General features: G+C 39.7%; 1 protein-coding gene across 1 annotated transcript in view; it reads left to right on the top strand.

The window, feature by feature from the left end:
* Positions 1-22817, top strand: part of ETV1 (ETS variant transcription factor 1) — an 87346-nt gene that overhangs the window by 52393 nt on the left and 12136 nt on the right. The window contains exons 8-10 of the mRNA XM_036246872.1: positions 3679-3926; positions 20658-20724; positions 22286-22356. Coding sequence (XP_036102765.1) covers positions 3679-3926; positions 20658-20724; positions 22286-22356 — 386 coding nt within the window. The remainder of the gene's footprint in view (positions 1-3678; positions 3927-20657; positions 20725-22285; positions 22357-22817) is intronic.

Genomic DNA, 22817 nt, shown 5'->3' on the forward strand with positions numbered 1-22817 from the left:
CCGTATTTGATGAATCTGTGATGTGAACATCCCCCCAGGGCTGACTCCAAGCCATCAATGTGACAGCCCGTCTGGTGTCGGAAACAGATGTGCCGTAGTGCCCCATTTTACAGTATTTTCTATGATCACAGCCTCCAGCATAATTAATAGTAAGATGTAGCACAATAATTGGGACGTGATGAGTTTTGAGTATTAATATAATATTTTAAAAAGGATAAATTCATGTAATTTACTTAATGGCTGTCTTTAACAACTGACTCACAGGATTTCTGGAAATTGAACAACAAGCCAAACGGGCTTTGACTCTCCCCTAGAAAAAGAACTCAGCCCAAGTCACCCTCTAGACCAGCAGGAGACGTACCCCTGGCAACTAACTGAAAATAAAGGAATACTCAGATCTGCTCTTTATAGGTCATTTAATCCAACTCAGTCTCACATTCAGTGACACTCTTTTAGTGGGAAGGGATGCGACGAGAGCACACGCACCCTGTACCGGGCTGAGAGGCAGGAGTGAAGCAAAGGCGAAGCAGGTTCCCTTCGTCTGCTGCTGCTGCTTTCCCGAGGCCTGCACACCCGGGGCTGCCCTCTGCTGGGTGTGCCAGACTCTAGATGGGGAGGGTGGCCGAGAAGTTGCTCTGTGCAAGGTGACTGGTGAACACGCAGTGTGCCCGTTTTTAGGTGACCTAACTTGAAAGGCTGCGGCCAAATCCATTTTAGCTTCTCTACTTGAAGTCAAGTACCTGAGACTGCGAACAGCCGGTCCGGAACTCGGAGAGGGGAGCTCGGGGTCTTTTCCCAGGGCCCCCCGGGGGTGCCGAGCACAGGACCAGCTGGCCGGTCCCAGGAAAATCTCTGGAGCCGTATGTTTCCGAGGAGGATTTCTTGGACAGCTCCAGCCAACAAATGACAGTCCCTCAGTTATAAATGGCAAATTTGCTCTGGGAACAGATCCTTTCCCCAAATAGCCCCCTCCAGCCTGGGCACCCCACCTCACTCTGGGAATGCTTTACGGCCAAGGGGCTGCACCCCGCTTCCTTTGCACAGGCTCGTTCTGCTCCTGGGCCAGCCCTCTGGCTCTTTGCCCCGGCCTCTCTGGCTGTTCCCAGCCCTTGCAGGCCGGTTCTGCATCCAGGAGCCCATCAGCATGCTGCTCTACCTGTCAGCACTCTCCAGAAGCTGCTGCTTTTTTCTTTTTATCCCTCAGGTGAGAAGATAAATTGATTTCAGATAGAGTTGGGGGTGGGGGGGAGAGAGAAACATCGGTGTGAGAGCCAAGCATCGATTGGTTGCCTCCGGAAAGGCCCTGACCAGATCTGGGATCCGAACTGCAACCGGAGCACATGCCCCTGACCAGAGTCGAACCCGTGACTATTTGCTCCACAGGCCCATGCTCCAACCAACCACTGAGCCAAACGGGCCAGGGCTCCAGAAGCTTCTTGAGTCACCTTCTTTTTAAAAAAATGTCCCTGTATTTTTTTTTTAAATGTGTTTGTATTGATTTTTTTAGAGAAAGGAAGGGAGAGAGAGAGCTAGAAACATGATGAGAACACCAACTGGCTGCCTTCTGCACACACCCTTCTGGGGATGAAGCCCACAACCCGGGCATGTACCTTGACAGGGAAGCGAACCAGGACCTCTCAGTCCATGGGACAACACTCAATCCACTGAGCCACACTAGTCAGGCAAATTTCTCTTTATTGTTTAAAGTATTTTAGATGGTCCAGCCAATGTGGCTCAGCCGTTGGAGCGTCAGCCTGTGGTCCAGAGAGACCCGGGTTCGGTTCCCACTAAGGGCACGTACCTCGGTTGCAGTTTGTCTCCGGCCCTGGCTGGGTTGTGTGGGTGGCAACTACTCGATGTGTCCCTTCCACATCGATGTTTCTCTCTCTCTCTCTCCCCCTCCCACTCTATCGGAACAAAAAATGGAAGAATGTCCTTGGATGAGGATTGATTAAATAAATAAATAAATAAATAAATAAATAAATATAAATAAATACAGGAAAAAAAATTTTTAAGTATTACAGATGCCTCTCTCTTTTACCCCCATTGACCTCCATCCACCCCCCACCCCCCAGGTCAGCAGCTCATGAGACTGACCCCACAGACTTGTAGCCACCCATGAAACGTGTGTGATATATAAGGTGGTCCTCAGAAAGTTCCAACTGGAATCAGGTTCATTCCTAAAAAACAAATGGTTTGATTCCTTACAAAGCTTTTAGTACAAGTATTATTAACTTCCTTTTAAGGCTTCACAAATGATCTGGTTTCTTACTTTAACTTCAAGTTACAATTTTCTGATTTACTCCTTGACAGTTCTTAATGATAATTTCTGTTCCCTTTTTTTTGGCTAATAAAATAAGCAAGGGAAGGGAGACAAATGCAGAGCCAGTCGGGCCCCACTGTGTTTGCAATATCGGAGTTTGTAAGTTAATTTTCTGCAGGTGGAATTCAGTGCTTTCCAGGGCAGCCAGGGAGGCTAGAGCTAAATCACAGGATGCAGGTTTTCTTAGAAATGCTAAAGTAACTGCTTTGCAGTGCTTTAACCTTTACCTTATTTTCATTTAACGGTACCCAAATTAAATGTTAACTTTCCAAATTAAAGTCTCTGGAATGCTTTTAGTGGGGCGAGGAGGGGGGGAGGAGGGGTTAGGAGGCTCATATTTGTTCGTGGTAATGTCGGGTAGGTTATTTTTAAGCACTCCTGGGCCTTTTTAGAGCACTTTTAAATCTTTAATTAATCCCCATCTTTGTGGTGGGTCAATGATATTATGGATGAGAAACACAGAACCGACCGATTATGTGATTAGCCAGTCGTTGCCGGGTATAACCAAGAAGGAAGGAGCAGAGACTCAGCTCGGCCGTCTGCTGAGGCCTCCACACTGCCCGTGAGCAGCACAGCCTCTCCGAAGTCTGCGCTCACTGCTAGCTCCATCTTTGGAGTTCTGCTGCGCAGTCTATGCTCATTTTCATCAACCTGAGATTTTGGTAGCAGCTATCGGAAGCCATTGCGTTGTGTGTTCCTTTTCGACAATAAAGCGATGGTCTTTTAAAAATCTGCTTGCATCAGTCCCTGCATTGTCCGGTTTTATGTATCGCTAGAATATAATGCTTTTTAAGACATTATTGAAGATGTAAGAGCCCTGCCCTTGAGAAGACACTCATACCCCTCTTGCTTCCTCAGTAACTGTTGGTGCGGGAAGGGAACCAGTACGTAGGTTTTTATTTGGTTGATTTTGTGTGTTTTTGGAATTGTTTGGTATCAGAATTAAAAGATAGTTTGAGATCAGATTCTTTTAATTTTTTTCCTTAGTATGTAAGTAGTTGAGACCCTCTTAATATGGAAATTTGGTAAATGATCCAATTGATTTAGAATTGGGTATTTTTACTGTAAGGCTATGTGTTTTCTCAAAATAGTGAACTGTTCTACTAAAGCACACCTTTAACTTATTGTATTGTACAAAAATGATGCTGCAAGGGACTGATTGCAGGGGACACCTGTCACATCGTGGTTGACAAGCACAGTGCTCCTGACCCAGGAAGGAGAAATCTAGTCTTTGCTAAAGATTTACAACTTGAATCAGTTGGTATCATGTTCATTAAACAATGAACAAAACTGTACCAGTATTTCAAAGAGTGTTTCTTCTTGTTTTATTTGAAACATGCTCTCTTATTCCCCAGATTTCGCCGCCAGCTCTCTGAACCCTGTAATTCCTTCCCTCCTTTGCCGACAATGCCAAGGGAAGGACGCCCCATGTACCAACGGCAGATGTCTGAGCCCAACATCCCCTTCCCACCTCAAGGCTTTAAGCAGGAGTACCACGACCCCGTGTATGAACACAACACCATGGTTGGTGGTGCGCCCAGCCAAAACTTCCCCCCTCCTCTGATGATTAAACAGGAACCCAGAGACTTTGCATATGATTCAGGTAGGCCCATGTTTTAAGTTACATTTAAGAAATCTTTTCACTGGCTTGTCACTTTGATTAGTGTTGGCATCAGACTGGGTGGCTCCTGACTGTGTGTTGTGTGTGTGTGTGTGTGTGTGTGTGTGTGTGTGTGTGTGGTGTAATCTTTCTGATTTTATTCCCTTCTTTGAATCTTCCTCTGTGAAGTGTGGGGCTATGAAATCATTTGGTCGTGAACTGCTGATTGAAATAGTGTCTAGATATGAAACTAGTACAAAGAAGAGTGCGGTTTATAAAATTAGACACTCTCAGCCCGAAAGAGTAAGTAACTTCGTAATTCTTTTCGGGATTCTGGGCTTTTTCTTCTATTTGCTACCAGAGCACTATTTAATAACGGTGTTTACAGAAAGTAATGTTCTTCTGCACTGGGTCACTTATTGCTCCTAACTACTTCTTGTTGCTTTTTTCCTGTATTGGTGGCAAGATTCCAAGGGTCCAAAATGAAAGATTCTTACATACTAGGAGAGGAATTCAAAAATACAGATTTATGGTTTATTCATAGGGCTTAGCACTAGTCTCCCTGAAGCAGAAAGGCCCCGCAAAATAGTATATCAAGATGGAGAAGGGAGTTTTTCTAAAAGTAAGGAGCATTTAAATCTATTGCAGCTGTTACCACCAAATTTGACCTTGAGATCTTAGAAGAATTACTTCACTCATTTGTGCTTAGTTTCCCCTGTTATCAACTCAAAATCAAGACATCTGCTCTTCAGGCATCTCAGGAACTTTTTCAAAGAGTCCAAAATAAAAGCCAGTGCTTGTAAGAAGGGCACCATGTATTTGGAAAATATTAATAACATCGAAACTGTGGTCAGTAGCTGATTGTGGATTTGGAAATGTTGGGAAACAATGTAATTTCCTTTTGTTTGGATGCAGAGTTATAGAGGCTCTTTATGAAGGGACTATTGCTTCTCTAGAAAGAGCCCTGCTGCTATTTTCTATCAGTTCTATTTCAGGAGAGAAAAGTGTCTCTGGGTCTTGAGTTTCCAACTTGCATAACATTATTTGCTTTGTTATTAACTACTCATAAAAGCTTGGCAAGAGGGGGCCCTATAACTGAGACCTCCCTCTGGCCTCTGGCCACCCTTCCTCATTGAGCAAGAAATTCATAAAGAGGAACCACCCACTCAGAGGTCATGCCTCTACTCCAGATGGTATACCAGCTACCCCAAGGCCCATGGCATCTCTGCCCAGACAGCCCTCCCAGGCCCAGTTTTTTTGAAGGCAGAGCACACTGCTCCTGTGTGTACCCCTAGGTCTAAGGAGGTGGCCAAGAGGAAGCTGTTTGTAGGAGGATAGGGATGGAGCTTGCGTTAGCCCATATGCTTACGGGTGAGGCCCCAGGGTGTTTAATGCAAAATGTGGGTTTGAGGGACAGAAAGAGTGGCAGGAAGTGGGGTGAGTTGAGGTCTGAAGACTGGCAGCTAGCCCCACACCATCCTGTTCCAGCGCTCATCTTAGAAATGGCCCTAAGTTCCAGGTTATAATGGTGGTATATTTTCAAGGAATGAGAAGAGATAAATAAATACGTGTATTTATCTGTTTGTTTGATTGTTTATAATTTTAAGATATGGTGTGCGGGTCTTTATTTGAATTCTTGCCCAGGCCCTGTAATTTGGAGACTACACTGAAATGTACCATAGTGGGTTCAGTTTAGAACCTTTTATGTTTGTCTATGATTTATGTCCATAATCAAGAACCCTGCAATACAATGGACTTTATTATAGATAGGCTTCATTTTTCTCTGTACATTTCAAATCCTGTTAACTGATGTTACTGTGCTTATTCTCCAAATGACGTTTTAATTTGCTGCATCGTTTTTGAATTCACCATAATTTCAAGAGACTTTACATGGAAATCATATAAAACAGCTCAAATAATTGGTTCAAAAGCACTTAGAGAGCATAGCACTGACAGAGTTTCTTTGTGTGTTAATAGAAATGTCTTTATATGTATAATCCCAGGAAGATTAACTTTGAAACTATTTTCTTGATTGTTGTGGAGATTATATATAGCATCTTCTCATTTATACTACATATAAAATTATAAGTAACATGGTGTTGAGGATGTGTAACTTTTCTTGAGAAGATATGAACCAAACAAGGAAGCAATTGAAATCATCCAGTGAAGGCAAAAAGAGGAGCTGGTGCTGAAAGATTTCATTGCATTATTTATGGGCCATACAAATAGGAACTTCAGAGATAGTCTCTGTCTGACCCTCAAAAGCACAGATTCTCAGTCACTTATAACCTAAAAAGCATAGTCCATGGCTTAGCTCTGGCTGTTCTACTAAAATACCATCTACTGGAAAGTTTAAACAACAGAAATTATTTGTCACAGTTCTACAGGCTGGGAAGTCCCAGACCAAGGTGCCAGCAGATTTGGTCCTGATGAGGCCCTCTTCCTGGCTTGCAGATGGCCACTTTCGCACTGTGTCCTCATGGTGGAGAGAGACAGTGAGTGAGCTCTGGTCTCTCTTCCTCTTAATGTGAGGACACTAATCCAGCATGGTGCCCCACCACATGAGCCAATCTAACCCTAATTATCTTTCAAACACCACACCTCAAAATATGGTCACGTTGGGAAATATGGCTTCAGCAATGGATTTTGGAGGACACAATCATTCTGTCCATAACAATTCAGTATCCTTTTTTAAAGGTATATTGGGCATCCCTTGTGAGTGTACCATATACCTTGTAAATTACATGTAAAATACTTGTTTAACATTTGAGAAACAGTTCATGTATGTTAATTTCTCCCCTCTAAATTATATTTCAAATTGCTAACGTTGTGGAATACCTTTGAATGTTAATTTCAATATTTCCAGTAGGATACAGGTCTGTTTTGTTTGAATGGTTGACTAGTAAAGTTGTATCTTCTGGATGTGGTCTAAAAGAATAGTAGCAACAGTAGAACCAAGGCCTATGAAAAATTAATTAGTGGGCATCAATGTATTTTACTGGCCACTAAATTGCTGCAACTAAGTTACACATCTGTATATATCATGCATTCTAGTCAATAAGTATGATCTCCAGATATTTGTTTTGTTGTCATTGGTTCTTTCATCCTTGCTGGGAGCACATTAAATGACCTTTACCAGAAATCTAATGTATTTATCACTGAATCATTGATTTCTTGGTTCACTTCCTGATGTTGAACAAATCGCACGTTAGGAAATACCTTATGCGATTTAAAAACAATGGAAAAAAAGTTTTCATAGTTTATTCAGCATCTATGATCAAAAGATGTCTTTTCAGAAGGCCTCTGGAACTCTTTATTGCTTAATTCAATATAACATAAATGTTGTGAAAATAAAAGAAGCTTTACAAGTAAAAAGGCTGCATGATTATACTTCTAATAAAGCCTGACATTAATTATGACATGGGAAATGGAAGGTCTATTAGTTATAATTATAATTACAGGAATGCAATTTTAACCGCAGGGTATTTAAGCTAAAAAATGCAAAATATTAGTAGAGTAGAAATTTTTATTCAAGAGAAGAGAAAAAACACTTGCATCAGAACACACTGGGGAGATAAGCAATTGATATTAGGGCCAATTTGGTGAACCAGTGCAATGTACTCATGATTATATTATATTAAATTATAAATGGTCCCATTTCATCTATTATTGTTTCATCTCATAATCTCTAGCCTAGTGTGCTGCACAAAGCGATATAAAGGTTTATGGTTGGTTGTTTGGTTTTTCCTGAATCCTCCTGATTTTCTCTTTCTTCCTCTATGGCCAACTGACGACATATAAAGGGCTAAATATGTGTTGAGTGCTCCATTTGGATGTCTTATACAACACCCATTTTCATAGAATCATAGTATTTTTTCCATTTTCTTGCTTTTCTATGAGGTTTTGCCGGTCTGAAATGCCCAGTGAGGCAGGTATCTTAGATATTCATCACGACATTTTGTTAGAGTTGTGTTCGTTGATTGCTTGTTTGTTTTTTTGTTTTGTTTTTGGTTCATTAATATTTTTTCTTTTGTTAGCTTAGGGTAGTATCTTTAAGGGGTGATCAGCAAATGAAACTAACCCGTTGCATGACTGGGAAGCATCTTTTAAACGATTGGATTCATCCCCTAAGAGCTGGGGATGAAGACTGGGAAGGAGAACTTTCAGGGACATGAAGAAGGTTGCTGAAATGAGAAAATGGGGGAAAGTGTGTGTCTGCATCTTGTGAGAAGAGGAGGAAGAAGTAGAGGGTGAGGGAGAAAGTTGACCTGTTTCCAGAAGAAAATATTTATGTATTTATGCATTTTTTAAGTGTATCTTTTGGGCCACTCCTGCTGGTACTGCTGAGGTCTTTCAGTTTGGAGGCTTGTAATGTTCACGTGGTGCTAAATGTTGCTAGCACTATGTTAAACAGGGAAATTGACACAAATCGTTATTTCATAGAACTATAAATCTTTAAACCCATGAGCTGTTGGAGGTCACCTAGTTCATATTCCTTCTCCACGTCCCAGTTGAACAGATAACTATGTCCAAGGCTCAGGCAAGTTCACTGCCATCAGTTACACAGATGATTTGTGAAACCGCCAAACTAGAACCAAGGTGTTCTTATTCTTAGTTAGTGCATGGTTCACAGTCTGTCTTTCTATATATTTGTCCAAAATAAATTTCTTTAATCCATAGTTAGTTGCATATATTATTGATCCTTTTATCTAATTTTTAGACTAAATATTTTGCTATGGTTTTTTAAAGCTCTACATTGTCGAGGGCAATGACAGTATCTTTGTTATGACGAAAGGTTTGCCTTTTCTAATTTGGAGGTGTATATTTCACATTAGTTGGTCCTCAGATTTATTCTGTTAGGTGTTCAGTGTAGGAAAGGAAAATATAGGACTTCAGATGATATTTAGGCTTAGAATACATTCTATTTCTTGTTTTAAAATATGCCATACGCAAGAGTTGAGATCGTTAAGGAAGTGACTTTTCCTAATAGTGCATCCAGAAAAGGCTGAATTAATAATTAGAAGAACAAGTGGCATGTTAATGGCCCATCCAGATCTAAAATTCTGTGATGAAATGAACTTTGAGATTGTCTGAGCCTTCTTATTGGACTTGACTCTTTGCACAACCTCTGATAATTTGATGGCTTGAAATTTAACTAGAGCAGTCAGTTCCAAACTTTTGTCAGCAAATCCACGTCTCACCAGAAAGCTTACAGGGACTGCGGTTTATACAACAGCAGTAAGGACAGCTTACATTTGGAAAAATAAGGTCTTTTCTAGCCTCTGTTTTAAACTTCATTCATTCTTCCCCCATGTTTCTCACACACTTCTTGATCACCTTGGGCCTTTGATGAATGCCGACAGACAAAACTTGAAATTTAGAGAACAATGATCTGTAGAGTGTTGAAAAACAATATGTAGGCAGAGAAATGATGAACTCAACACTGAAAAAATATTTGCCTCATATGAAGTATGTTAAAACTAAGAATACATTTAACTTTCCATCCCTCAGAGCTGGCCAGCATATCTGGTACTCACGGAAACCCAAGCTGGCACTTAGTCGGGAGAGTTAAATAGCCGTGGTTTACCCTGGCCGGTTTGGCTCAGTGGTTAGAGCATCAGACTGTGGACCAGTGAGTGGCGGGTTTGATTCAGGTCAAGGGCACGTACCTCGGTTGCGGTTTGTTCCCGGCCCTGGTTGGGTCATGCGGGAGGCAGCCAGTCGATGTGGCTCTATCACATCGATGTTTCTCCTGTCTCTCTCTTCCTCCCACTCTATCTGATAATAAGTGGAAAAATATCCTCCGTGAGGAATAAAAAAAATAAAAATAGCCATGGCTTTCTGAGATGGCAAGAGAGGAAGTGTTCGTGCTATAAATGCTATTCTCTGTCTTGCTGTGTTGGTGGTAGTCATATAGTAGGAAAAATGGGGAAGTGATTTCTAATGTTGCTTCTAATAAACATTGCCTGGGATTCCCCTCGCAGGGTTTATGATATGGTTTTGAAGTGAAAGTTTGAGGCTGTAATGATTGGACAACGAACAAGAAGAACGTGATTATTTTCTACAGCCACATAGAAATATGAACACGTAGTGCTGTAGGTGTTTGGGGATGAGGTGTTAGGGCCTCGGTCAACACACTCAACTTGCACAGAATGAACACAAACAAAATCCCAAAGGCTAACATTACCCAGTAGTTTTTCTCTAAACTATTATTATTATGGTTGTTACTACTATTACTATAGTAATATCTCAGAAATTCTGTCATCAGGGTATATTATGTTGAAAATGATTTCTTATAAGAGGAGATATATTGTGGATAAATTGAGCTCGTACATATTTTCTAATACATTTTCTTAAACCCTTTCTGAACAATTGAGTTCCACATAATGTAATCAACCAAAAATATTGTTCAAGAAACAGAAGGAATGCAGTGATTACAAAAGGAAACCTTTGAAAATACTAATTGTAGCCAGATGGGACACAGGGAGACATAAAGGCTGCTGATACTAACTTTGAATGTCCTGGCTTGTCCTTTTCAAAATGGAAGACCCATGATAGATAACTATAAGTTTAAAAAATATGAAATATTACATTTGAAAACATGCTGCTTTGTCTCATCATTTTTTATTTACATATATTCTAACCACCTTAAAAAGTAATCCCCAAAAGAATACTAAAGTTTTTTGAAGCCTTGAAAAAAAAATGTTGTTTGGGAATGAATAATAATAATATATAATATCATATCATATCATATCATATCATATCATTCAGTGTATCTTCACTCTTCAGTGGTCTTGCTCTGTTCCAGATCTCCTCTGGATGCTAGATTCTAGGACTCCTTACCATCTCCCCTCCTGGCTGTGTCAAGTATTTTAATTATGAATTGTAAAATATGATGGTAACTTGATTCTCTATTTTATTTACCAGATATTAGAAATTGGAAGGTAAAGATTAAATTGTCATAACAGCATTGTAGACAATCCTTCATGGGTTGAAAACCAAAAAGCAGGCATTTTTCGTTTCTCTTCATGCCTCTTGTGGTGGGTGTGGTCCAGATCCCTGAGACGGTGCAGAGGTGTAGACTGGGCTTGTTGACCACAGCTGTGTTCCCACGTGACTTCAGGTCGCTGGGGGGAGTGTCTCCTTTGCAGTTGAGGGTGAAGTTACAGATGGCTGATAAAACTTAGGGTACATTGAACACGGGCTCTTCACAAATCACTCCCATCGTGGCACAGAAATAGCTGTTTTTCTTCCTTATGACTAGGTATTTTTAAGTCTCACCATGTGTAGTAATTCCTAGGACAGCAATAGGTATGTGTCTGTGAACTGTGGCCGTTTGTACCTGGTTTCTAACACTCCCAAACGCCGAGCCTGGCCCTGGCCCGTTACTAAGTGTCATTTGATTGTGGCCTGAAGCGTGGCAGCTGGCTTCCTCTCCTAACTTTAAAACTATTGCTTCAGCGAAGCCAAGTGGAGAATCACTTGGGAATTGGAAGGAATGAGCTATTTATTGATCTTACAGAAAATGTTAACATCTTAATCTGTTTCTCTAATATCTAAAGGCAATTTTCTTCTACTCTACCAGTTATTTGTGGACTAGTAGATCACTTAATCTCTGATTTTTAGGCGCTTTAATTGTAAAAAGTGACCGTGATGTCTTCCTAATTGATTTTGTTATTATGATAGAGGCCATGGATTGGCCTTACAATTTAACTCTTACAATTTAACTGTTTTTTTATTGCTTAGCCTATCTCTTATGGGTTTTCCTCATTCGTTTCTGAGTTAAAATAGCAAATCTCCCCAACCGGTACTCTGGTATACTCGATCAGTTTTTCTAAGAAATACTTAAATATGCTCTAAATCTACAGTTACAGTAAGTGGCATTGGCTAGTGATTTGATTTGAGAATTGAGACTCCAGTCTGGATTTACTCTTTATGCATTAACACAGGTCAAATGGACAGGGACTGCACTGAAGTCAGTAATGGGAGGCTGAGGGCTGTCTTAAACCAATCACATCAGTTTTCCCCGTGACGGATTGATCCCCAGGGGCACGGCCCTGCAAGCATTTCTCCGACATGAATGGACTCTATAGAGCCTGCAGTTTCATTCATAAAATGGAGACTGAAAGGAAACACACTCACTCACTCCCTTTCTCTGGAATGTTCATTTATACAGAGCTGAAGGGTGTAGTGTTCCATCAGCTGCTGCTTTTGCCAGTTGACTGGAAGTAATGATTAATGCTCATTGGTCCTGCCTGCATGTAACCCGACACTATTTATGGCCTTGCAGGGTTCCTAATGTATAGTGAATGAGAAGACAACATTCTCAAATCAGAAACATAAACAGGAACTGGTGGGTCTGAATTCCATTCAAATATGTCATTTCAGCCGCGCAGTGTTTGTCTAACTTGGATTTTACAGGCAGGAAAGGGGAAAGGGAGGGCTAATCTGCCTGTGAGTGGTACTGGCTTGAAAAGGGGGAATTAGAAGGGGGAGAAGAGTATCCTTTTATAGTGTGAGAATTTTAGTTTCTTTTTAAAGAAAACAACCAGGATGCTTAGGCCCAGAACTGTTTTTATATGCGCAAGTAAAACTTGAAATTAAATAAAACCGTTTAGGGGTGTATATTTGGATCTCTTTGTGTGTGTGTGTGTGTGTTTTTCATGAACATGTGAACAAGAACAGAGAAATAAATATTATTTATTAAAAGAATACATCTTAGAAAATCAGTGCAGAATTTTTTACACTTGAACGATTTCTCTACTTAAATGAGTTAACTATTTAATAGTTGAGAGGAAGAGGGAGACTAATAAAATGCTTGAACCTTACATACGGAAATCTTAATTGAAACCATTTTCAAGGAATTTCTGTGAGAGTAAATAGATGATTGTTGTTTTTATCCTGTGTTGTTTGTGTGTGTGTGTGAATTTTCTAGTTAATTGTTTCTAACTCTGGAAAATTGTACAAGGAGAGATATTGAAAGATACACGTGAAAAACCAACAAAACAAAACCGAAAGACTGCCGAGCATGAGTTACTGTGATTTATTGACGATTCTCTTTAGGTTTAGAAAGTATCCCTGACTGCTCCATTCAGCGGGCCAGTGCCTGTCCCTGCCTCATCCCCATGGTTTTGTTATTCTGAGCGTTCAAAAATACAAAACCACCCACTTTGAATGACACTGGTAATATTATACCGAATCCTGGGCCCGATGTCTGTTTACGGTGTCACACTGAGCACGCTTTGCCCTCAGTTTCCTTATTTTCCTTATTTTCCTTATTACGGTGTCACACTGAGCACTCTTTTGCCCTCAGTTTCCTTATTTATGAAAAGGACCGAACAGTTCTCATACTTTCCTGTTTCTGTAAAGATTAAATGGGATCATGTTTGTAACATTACTAATATAGTATTAGGCCTAGAGGCAATAATGACAGATTTCTGTTGTGATGATTTTATCTTGACTTTTAGAGCTATCCTCAAAGACTGCCAGTCCTTGAATAAGATGCCATTATTTTATCCAGTATTTACAAATACATTTGGGGGGTCTAGAGGAAAGAAGAAAAAATAAGAGATATATTCTTAACATTAAAATAATCACTGTGCAAGACAAATGAGGTATAGTACTGGTATGCCGTTTCTGAGGGTGAAACAGTCATACCCAACTGGTTACTGGCAGTTTTCACGTGCAGAGCAAGGGGAATAAATCGTCTGACTATTGGGGTGATCCAAGGGGAGAGGACAGTGAGCCGACAGAGCAACCCTTGATATATTTGTTTCAAATCATGCAGATTCTAGTAGGTGAACGATTCCATATTAAAACTAAAAATTAAAACTTCATTGTTTTTTGAGAAATTTTTTGTGGCCTGTTTTGGCAGCTAATGGCATCTTTTCTCATATTTTCTTTTAAACTTCTGTTAATTCTCAGATTATACCAATAAATAGAATTACAATGGTGCTCGGTTTTGTTTTCTATCACTTCCACTTTATTTTTAACTCGAACATAATAAAACTTTCACGGGCTTGGAAAACTTCTAAAATTGTGAGCTTTGCCCTGGCCAGTTTGGCTCAGTGGTTGGAGCATCGGCCTGCGGACCAGAGAGTCCCGGGTTCAGTTCCCACTAGGGGCACGTATCAAATAAAATAAAATAAAATAAAATTGTGAGCTTTTAGGTCATATAAACTTGAGCCTGGTCATTATTTGTACAGGGTACTGTCCCTGCCAAACCCCAGATGCTTACGAGAAATTTGTGGTTTTGTAAGTAAAATTTTATAAGGCATTTCACATGATATAGCCTTTAAGATTTAAAAGCATCTGCATGCAGGTAACTGCATCCTTTTCTTTCTTTTTTTGACATTTTGCAAACGCTATGCTAGGCATATAGACTACTGTATTTCTCTCTGTCCTCCAAGCTGATCGACAGTGGAGTCAGTTCATGCGAGCTGTGGTGGAAGTAGTATCTCTGCAGATTTTATATATTCACAGTTTACTAAAAATCCTAATGAGAAAGATTCCATGCAAGCGTGCATGAGGTGATACTAAATTCATCACTCTCTTGAGATTTCAGCCAACTCCAACTTTCTGACTTCTGCACGTGAGATAAGATATTATATTCACATAGTGCTTTGGTGACAGACAGCAGACAGGCCTGATAAAATTTGACTATTTTGGTGTCACACTTGCTCTATTTCTCAAGTGAATCCAGACATATCAATACTGGGCCTTTTTCTGTTGTTGTTAATCATCACCACTGAATATGTTCCATTGTTTCATAAGAGAGAGCGGAAGGGGGGAGGGGGAGAGAGAGAAACATTGATTGGTTGCACAACCCTGAGTGGGGCCAGGGATTGAACCTACAACCCAGGTACGTGCTCTTGACCAGGAATCAAATCTGTGAGCCTTCAGTCCACAGGCTGACATTCTAACCACTGAGTAAAACGACCAGGGTGATACTGGGCCTGATTTTTAGAATTATTTACTTTTGGGTCTGATCTAGAATAGAGGTATTGTATGGATATAAAAAACTACCTCCTATGAGAACTGTTTTCAGGAAACATTATAAAGTCTTCTCCATTAGCTGCATGAAATCTGTTCGTGTGACAAGTGGAAATGCAGAGTCAAAGGATGCTGTACCAGAATGTCTGTGAATGCATTTGCATTTAAACCTATCTTCACAAAGCTCGTGTTATTTATGTACTCTAGAAAACTTTTGGAATTTAAACATTAATCTGTGAGATATCCAGGAAATGAGAAAAGCAAGCAACTATAAAGTATAAAGTTTAACAAATACAACTTTGGAAAATTATGCCATAATGCTCACCTTGAATGAGGTTGGTGTCATTAATTCATTCTTGATACAGCTCAGTATTTCTTTAGATAATAGATATATGTTTTTGAAAAACTTGTTAAAGCTCCTATATATACATTGAAATACACACATATGCACAAATGCACATACACTCATTTTTTACCAAGTAACCAATAATTTGAGATGTGTCAACACACACATTTGGCTCTGGGCATTTAATATGAAAAGTTTTCCTCCATCACCAATGTACAACACACAAGTTTAGGTGAACTTGATTTTGTTACCTCCTCAATGAATTGGTCAAGTGATACTCCATCTATCTTTGCTTTGCACACACGTATGAAAGCAAAATCTCATTAAATACATTACACATATTCCTATTTTGCTTGGACTTCTTTTTTACTCTTATAGACTTACTCTGAAGTTATCACACTGATTATTGCTACAGGAATGTACCCAGAAGTATCAAATGAAAGAGAGGTGTTGTTTCCCCCTTGTTCAGAGTTTACAATCTGAAGTATATCCAGGTTTGTATACTCTTTGATAACAAGCAGATTACAGGGATATCTCAGATGATTGTGACATATATCTTCTCTCTGATCTGGCCTGATTTGCTACTAGAAACTTGAGGCAAACCATGCCTTGAAGAGAAACCTTCATTCCACACTCTGTACAGCAAATAAGCACATCAGAGCAGTGCCTTACGGTATGATATGTGCAAATTCAAAACTACACTTTGTGGTCAGATGCTTGGTACAGCTTCTCAAATCAGTATTCTGTTTCTCAGTTCAGCTTTAAATGCAAGTCAAGAGACAGAGAAATCAAATTTTCAGTTTCAAACCTGCGTATCTTAAAGAGAATTTTAACAATGTTAGTACAGATGAAGACTAATCAAATCAGGTTGTTAGGAGTGTTAGTTTACGGTTCTTCTTAACTTCCCCTACGCTGACTAGTGCATTCAAATGACAACAGTGTTTTTCTGCTTTGAATTTTTGCAGCGTATTAGATCAGCTGTGACAAATTATAGGCAGTTTAGTCTCTGCAGGCTGATTTGGCTCAGTACAAACGTCACATCGTAGAGCTCTTTGAACCATTAGTTTCAAAATAATTTTTAAAAAGTCATTTTTCTTAAGTTAAATTTGCATAATTCAACGTACAGATTGAATTTGAAACTTTAAACCAAAGTTATTTAGTACCCAATATCAAGAGGTACCACTGTAAAGAGAAGCTCAAAAAATGTACCTCCAAATATTTTTCAAATGTAATGGAGATTCTCACCTAAACCTTATAAGTAATAAATAGATTTATAATGAATTGAAAATCAATATATTTTAAATAGCATAGGTCAACAGATAGAGTTGTGAAGAATATTACAGAATAATAAGCAACAAGTCAACCCCTCTCAATAGATACATGATTTAAGCACAGCAAATGAAGATTATAAAAATAATTTTGATACTTCTAGTTTCAAATACTGTGGTTCACTCCATTTAAACACTTGTGAGGTTCACTTAAAAATAGATTCTTTTATTAGTAATAAGTAGCACATAATGAATCCTCACCTTTTGCAGATACTGGGTGAAATGTTGCCCAAAACGTCCCCCAGGTGATCCCCCCCACAACCCTTGGAAGGGTATCACCATTATTCCCATTTAGCAGATGTGCAGACTGAGAGTTAGATATTCTCAATAACTACCAAAATGTCATACTACCCCGAAATGTCAGAACTTCGATTCAAAACCAGGTCTATTAGATGACAAGGTACACTTTTGTCATCACTGAGCTATACTAATGCTCCTAAGAGTAGTATCTACGGACAAGGACATTGTAAAAAGGCGGGCATCTTATCGTCTGTACATAGGTCAAACCACAGCCCTGTTGCTGCTGAACTGTGTACATTTCCTCCCGTAGGAAAGGAGGAGAGAATGCATCGCAGTGCCTGCCCCCCGCCAGGAAGCATTCGCCTTTGAAGTCCCGCTTAGCTAGTTGGGATCTTAGACGAGCATTTAGCAGAAGTTAAAATGTAATGCCAAACTTCATTGGCTGGATTTTTTATTAGATAAGGTAGAAATGAAAGCAGCAGGCAATTTAATTAGCAGTAATTTTTCTGGGCAAGTCATTACTTTGATGAACTTCAGAGCAATGTTTATGGCTCCTAATTAACCATGTTAGTCATTTGATTGAATAATCACTTTGGAAATGTTTCTACAATTTGATTAGAGTCTGACCTACTCTGACAGTCATAAATTAACTGATATCACTTTAGGATAACATGACTTTAGTTACTTTAGGGGAATAAACTCCTCTTAGCCATAATTTTGCAGGCTTCTCCGGACCATATAAAAGACACCGATTTTAAAGATAGACTGGATTTAAACAATGCTAGCCAAGTGTCTCAATTTTAATTGCTAGATGTTAATTTTATTCACTCTAGGGTATAATAAATAGTACTAAGAACTGGCAAAAACACAATTATATTCTCATATAAAATTTTTTTATAAATTGCCATTCAGTGCTTTTTTTTTTTTTGTAGAAATTAGATCACAAGTTGGGCCTTTGGAAATGTACTAAGGGTCAGGCTTAGCCTTATTATCAGTCATTAATTTATTATATTTTAAATCAGTATACTTTAAATATCGTAGATGAATAACCATTACAGAGTAAGTACAACAGAATCAAGAAAGCAGCCAGCTCAACAGATACATGAGTACTAGTGAAATTATCCATCAGATCCTATCTGCGACGTTAAATATCTAGTTTTCCACGGGTAAGCTTATTTGGTATTATCTTACAGCATTTTTATAAGAGACTCCTTCAACTTTGAATGGTGGTTTTCTTAGAAATGCTTGCGTTTCTCTCTCTCTCTTCTCTTCCTCTGGGGAGGAAAGACTCCATTTAGTCACACACTTGATGTAATAGAGTTCAGCCTATACATTTGCCTCCAGCTGCCTCCAGAGCCAGCCAGCTGTTTGGCAGCCACTCTCCAGCTGGGCAGCGTCGGGAAGAGTATTCTGTGGCAGGGTGTCAGCACTGGTGCAACGCAGAGCTGGCCTACAGGCAGCTGCAGAGCTGATGGCAGAGTCCTCACACTGCCCTGCCTGGCCCAGCCGCTTGGAGGGTCGTTATACCTGGCGACACATCAAAATCACATTGAAGGACCGTTGGTTAAACAGTCGGGATAAAATGTATAGCTATTTGGTAACCCAAAAGATCGACTCCATCTCCACCCTGCTGTGGTTCCGACGGCAGCAAGCAAGGTGCCCTCTGCCTTCTGTGGGGTCAGAACTGTGTACCACGCAGTACTTGATATAAAGAAGGCATGGTGTGATCAAACGGTTGATGAGGAGTTTCGTACTGTTTTTGACTTGTAGGCCATCGATTCCTACATACTTTTAAATGGTATTGCTATGATGGGTTGCCATTAAAATAGTTTTGATTAAAACCACATATGATACACCTTTTTTTTTTTTTTCTTGTGAAAGAAACGGTCTTGTATTTTGGTTGACATTCTTCACCACACAAATTTAAAAAGAGATCAGGTAGACTTTAAAAATGGAGCATTCCAGACCAATGAAGAATGACATTTGAGTCAAGTATCTATAACATGAAAGTCTACAGATGGATAGTTAAAAGGAGAGAAGGGTCTTTATATTCCAATTCACTTAAATGTTCATTACTTGTTTGGTCATGTGCTTACTACGAGTGGTAGCAAAGAAGACATATTCTCATATTAAATAGTACACTTGTTTTGTACATTTTCTAAATTTATCTTTGTATATGTTGTTTAAAAAACTTTAGTAATACATACAGAAGACAGAATGAACTTGTATTTATAACTTCCTATAAAACTATAAATGTTATATGTAGTGTTGGGCCCAGGTTTGTGGAACTTAAAACTTACAAAATGTGGGGAATATATTTTTAAAAACTTTTTTTTCTTTATTGATTTTTGAGAGAGAAATAGAAACATCCATGAGAGAGAACATCGATTGGCTGCCTCCTGCATGCCCCCCACTGGGGAATTGGCCCACAACCTGGGCATGCGCCCTGACTGGGAATTGAACTGGCGACCTCTTGGTGCATGGGTCAATGCTCAACCATTGAGCCACACCAGCCAGGAGGGAATATTTTTTAAAGAAAAGAAAATGAAACTGTATATACAAAAATTTGGTTCAGGGCTCAGAAGAGACTCTCGAAAGTGCAGGGTCCTAAAGATTAAATTTCATTGGTTTCACTGACTCCACCTCTGATCATGTGAGTGAACTTCCACCTTCAGAATCAAAGAACATGGGACCGTAGTAGACTTTAGACAACCCCTGACCCTCTATTTTATAGAAATATGAACACAGCTCTGGCCAGTTTGGCTCAGCGGTTAGAGCGTCGGCCTGCGGTCCGGAGAGACCCGGGTTCGGTTCCCGCTAAGGGCGCGTACCTCGGTTGCAGTTTGTCCCCGGCCCTGGTTGGTCGTGTGGGTGGCAGCCACTCGATATGTCCCTTTCACATCGATGTTTCTCTCTCTCTCTGTTCCTCTCTCTCCCTCCCACTCTACCTGAACAAAAAATGGAAAAATGTCCTCGGGTGAGGATTTAAAAAAAAAAAAGAAATATGACCACAATATGGTGTGTGTAAAGTATTTACTTTAATTAGTAGTAAATGAAAGACTTGAATTTTAATCTGTCTCATAATCCATATTTCTGTCCTTTTCTCCATATCTAAGCTACTAAACATGTTAAACACAGCTATCTGTATGACTCAAGTTTATCCATTAGCCAAGTTGATTTTCTCAGTGATGGGTTAACTTGGTCACCCAGGGAAGGCGTCACTCTCGGGGTAATAACGGTGTTTGCTACAGAAAGTTTGGATTTCTGTTGTATAGCCTCGTTGGTTTTGAATATGACCTGCGCACTTACCAAAATAAAAGGTCAGTCATGCTTTTTTCTGGGCAGAAGAAATAGCAGTCATCTGAAAGGGCCGGAGGAATTCCTGAGAGATTTAGCAATTTTATCTTTTCATAGTAACCCCCATCCATTGTTCATGAAATAAGTTATGAGTTAGTTTCTGTTGATTTGTTTTCTTTGAATGCCGCGGGATATGCACAATTATCCCATCAATGGCCCGAGACGGATTTTAACTCACGACACTGTTTCCTGGACGCCGTCACGTTCACGCGGGGAATTGCAGGCAGAGCCAGCCCGAGCCAGCGGGATGTGGATAGAACTTGGAATTCCCGTGCATTTTCAAGAGAATCGGTTCAACACCCTTCTTCCATATCTTGTGTGGGCCCTGCCCGAAATGTTAACTGTGTTGACAAGTTCCCCTCCTGGCCACGCGTGTCAGTTCCTGTTACTCTCTTATCTGCACTGTGCCCCTTGATAACAGCCTGTTTTCAGCTCCGGACTCCTCCCTCATGATGTTGTTTCTTCTTTCAGAAGTGCCTAGTTGCCACTCCATTTATATGAGGCAAGAAGGCTTCCTGGCTCATCCCAGCAGAACAGAAGTTAAGTTTTCCATTATTGAAATTCCTTACAATTACCAGTCAGACTCATCAGCCTCCCAAGGATGCTGTCACTTAATCATTATACTTTATGGGAAAAAATACGTATGTTTCCTAAACCATTATTTTTAAACTTTATCTTTTTAAAGTAAAAGGAAGATTTTTTTTTTCAGGTCATGATAGCATACATTTGGCTGTTAACATTGAGTCATGTGCATATAAACAGCTGAAAAATGGATTTCTGTGGGGTTTTGTTTTTGGTTTTTGTTTTGCCAATAACCACATCCTTTTAAAATAGAACATGTGGTTTATAGATGACCCTACCTTACTGCTCCAGACTGAAATGTATCTTTGAGGAATCTTCAGTTTTGCTTTACAGACCTAAGTCAGTGTTTTAAAACTAAAAGATAATAGATTTAAGAATATATGCTTTTAAATATCCTAGATTTTACACTTTTTCACAGGTTATTAAGAATAGAAATTCACTTAAGAGGACTAGAAAGGGAGTGTTTACCATGAATGTGTTTATGGTAACCTTGGTGGAAGGTTTAGATCTAATGGACTTTGATATCAGCAAAGGAAAAACCAAAAGTGATGTTATCTGGATATCATCCATGTTAAAGTATTTCTGGAAATATGTGCATTGTTCTTGATGTAAACAATGTATCTATGTTCCATGAGATAATGAGAGGCATCCCAGGTTTGGTCTAATATTGGTTGTTTTGTATAAATGGTATTAATAGAAGTAAAGCCCTGTGTTTAAAGGATTGTATAATGAGCTAGTAAATCCAAAATACTTGAGACCAAACAGTCTGCACAAGTACAATGCAATTATTGCTACTGTTGCTACCCACAATAGAGACCAGCACATTTGCGGACTAAAACTATGACTGTATGAAATTTGTTCCTGATGATTAAAGATAGCAACTAAATAAAGGGCCACAGTCAAGGATATTTGAAGGAGAAAATCATAGTGAAAAGCTGTCAACTTATTGCACTTGTTTTCTGTGGACGTACAGTGAAAGAGCAAAGTTTAAAAAAAGTTTTAATTACCTTGGCTACTGAAAATGAAAACATGAAGAGGCTAGCCTAGACATTTCTCCAAGGAAGTGAGGGGTTAAACCAAATCTGTTTCAGGGCATCAGGGCACTAATGCAAGGCAAATATCAGTAATTTACTTTGATTTTCATCTCTTCTCATTGAATAACAAAACTTGGAAGAAAAAGGAGCTGATGCTAGAAACCCTAGGTTTTCTAGTGTTGATGAGAGTTCTGTGCTTGGGTTAGTAATAACATCAATAGCCAGCTCATATATCACCGTGTGCTAGGCACTATTCTAAAAGTGTATATACCTATAACATACCTATAAGGTAGATGGTTTACTATTATTATTCCCACTTTATAGATGAGGAGACTGAGGCTTGGGAGTTAAGTAATATGCCCAAGGTCACAGACCTGAAAAAATGGCAGTTACTTTCTACCTCAACTTTGTGTACATGGTTCTATTTGAAATTGTTTGTGAGCTTCATTTCTCTCACGATTAATGTGTCTCATTTTCTCCCACAGGCTGCATGTTTGAAAAGGGCCCCAGGCAGTTTTATGATGACACCTGTGTTGTTCCAGAGAAATTCGACGGTAGGTTTTCCATTGTGCTTCCAGTTGATTTTTGTAGTGGTTGCGAAGAGACCCCTCTCGCCACTCCTGAAAACAGTCACCGTCCCTACGTAAAGATTTCTCTGCACGTCGCTTATGATGCACTCAACTCTTGCTAAACTTCCCTTTTATACATTCTCTTTCCTGCCTCCATTAAGAAGCTTTTTTCTTCTGTCCCATAAGAGATCGCATTTTTAGAGATCTAACCAGAGTGCCTTTCTTGCTGAACTCTGTGTAGAGTAAGAGAGGGCTTTCCATTGCCCTGCTGAGCACATGCAGCTTGTTGTTGGAGATTTATTGAAAGCTGATCCCATAATTAACAAAGCGGAACGGAAAGCATGCTACTGTGGATGTACAGATGACTAATGCGGTCTCTTTCCTTTTATTGTTCATGAAAAGATGCATTATGGAGCACAGGCCCCACATAGCTGCCCATTCGGTTA

The sequence above is a fragment of the Molossus molossus genome, unplaced genomic scaffold, assembly GCF_014108415.1.
Source record: "Molossus molossus isolate mMolMol1 unplaced genomic scaffold, mMolMol1.p scaffold_m16_p_7, whole genome shotgun sequence".
NCBI classification, from domain to species: Eukaryota; Metazoa; Chordata; class Mammalia; order Chiroptera; family Molossidae; genus Molossus; species Molossus molossus.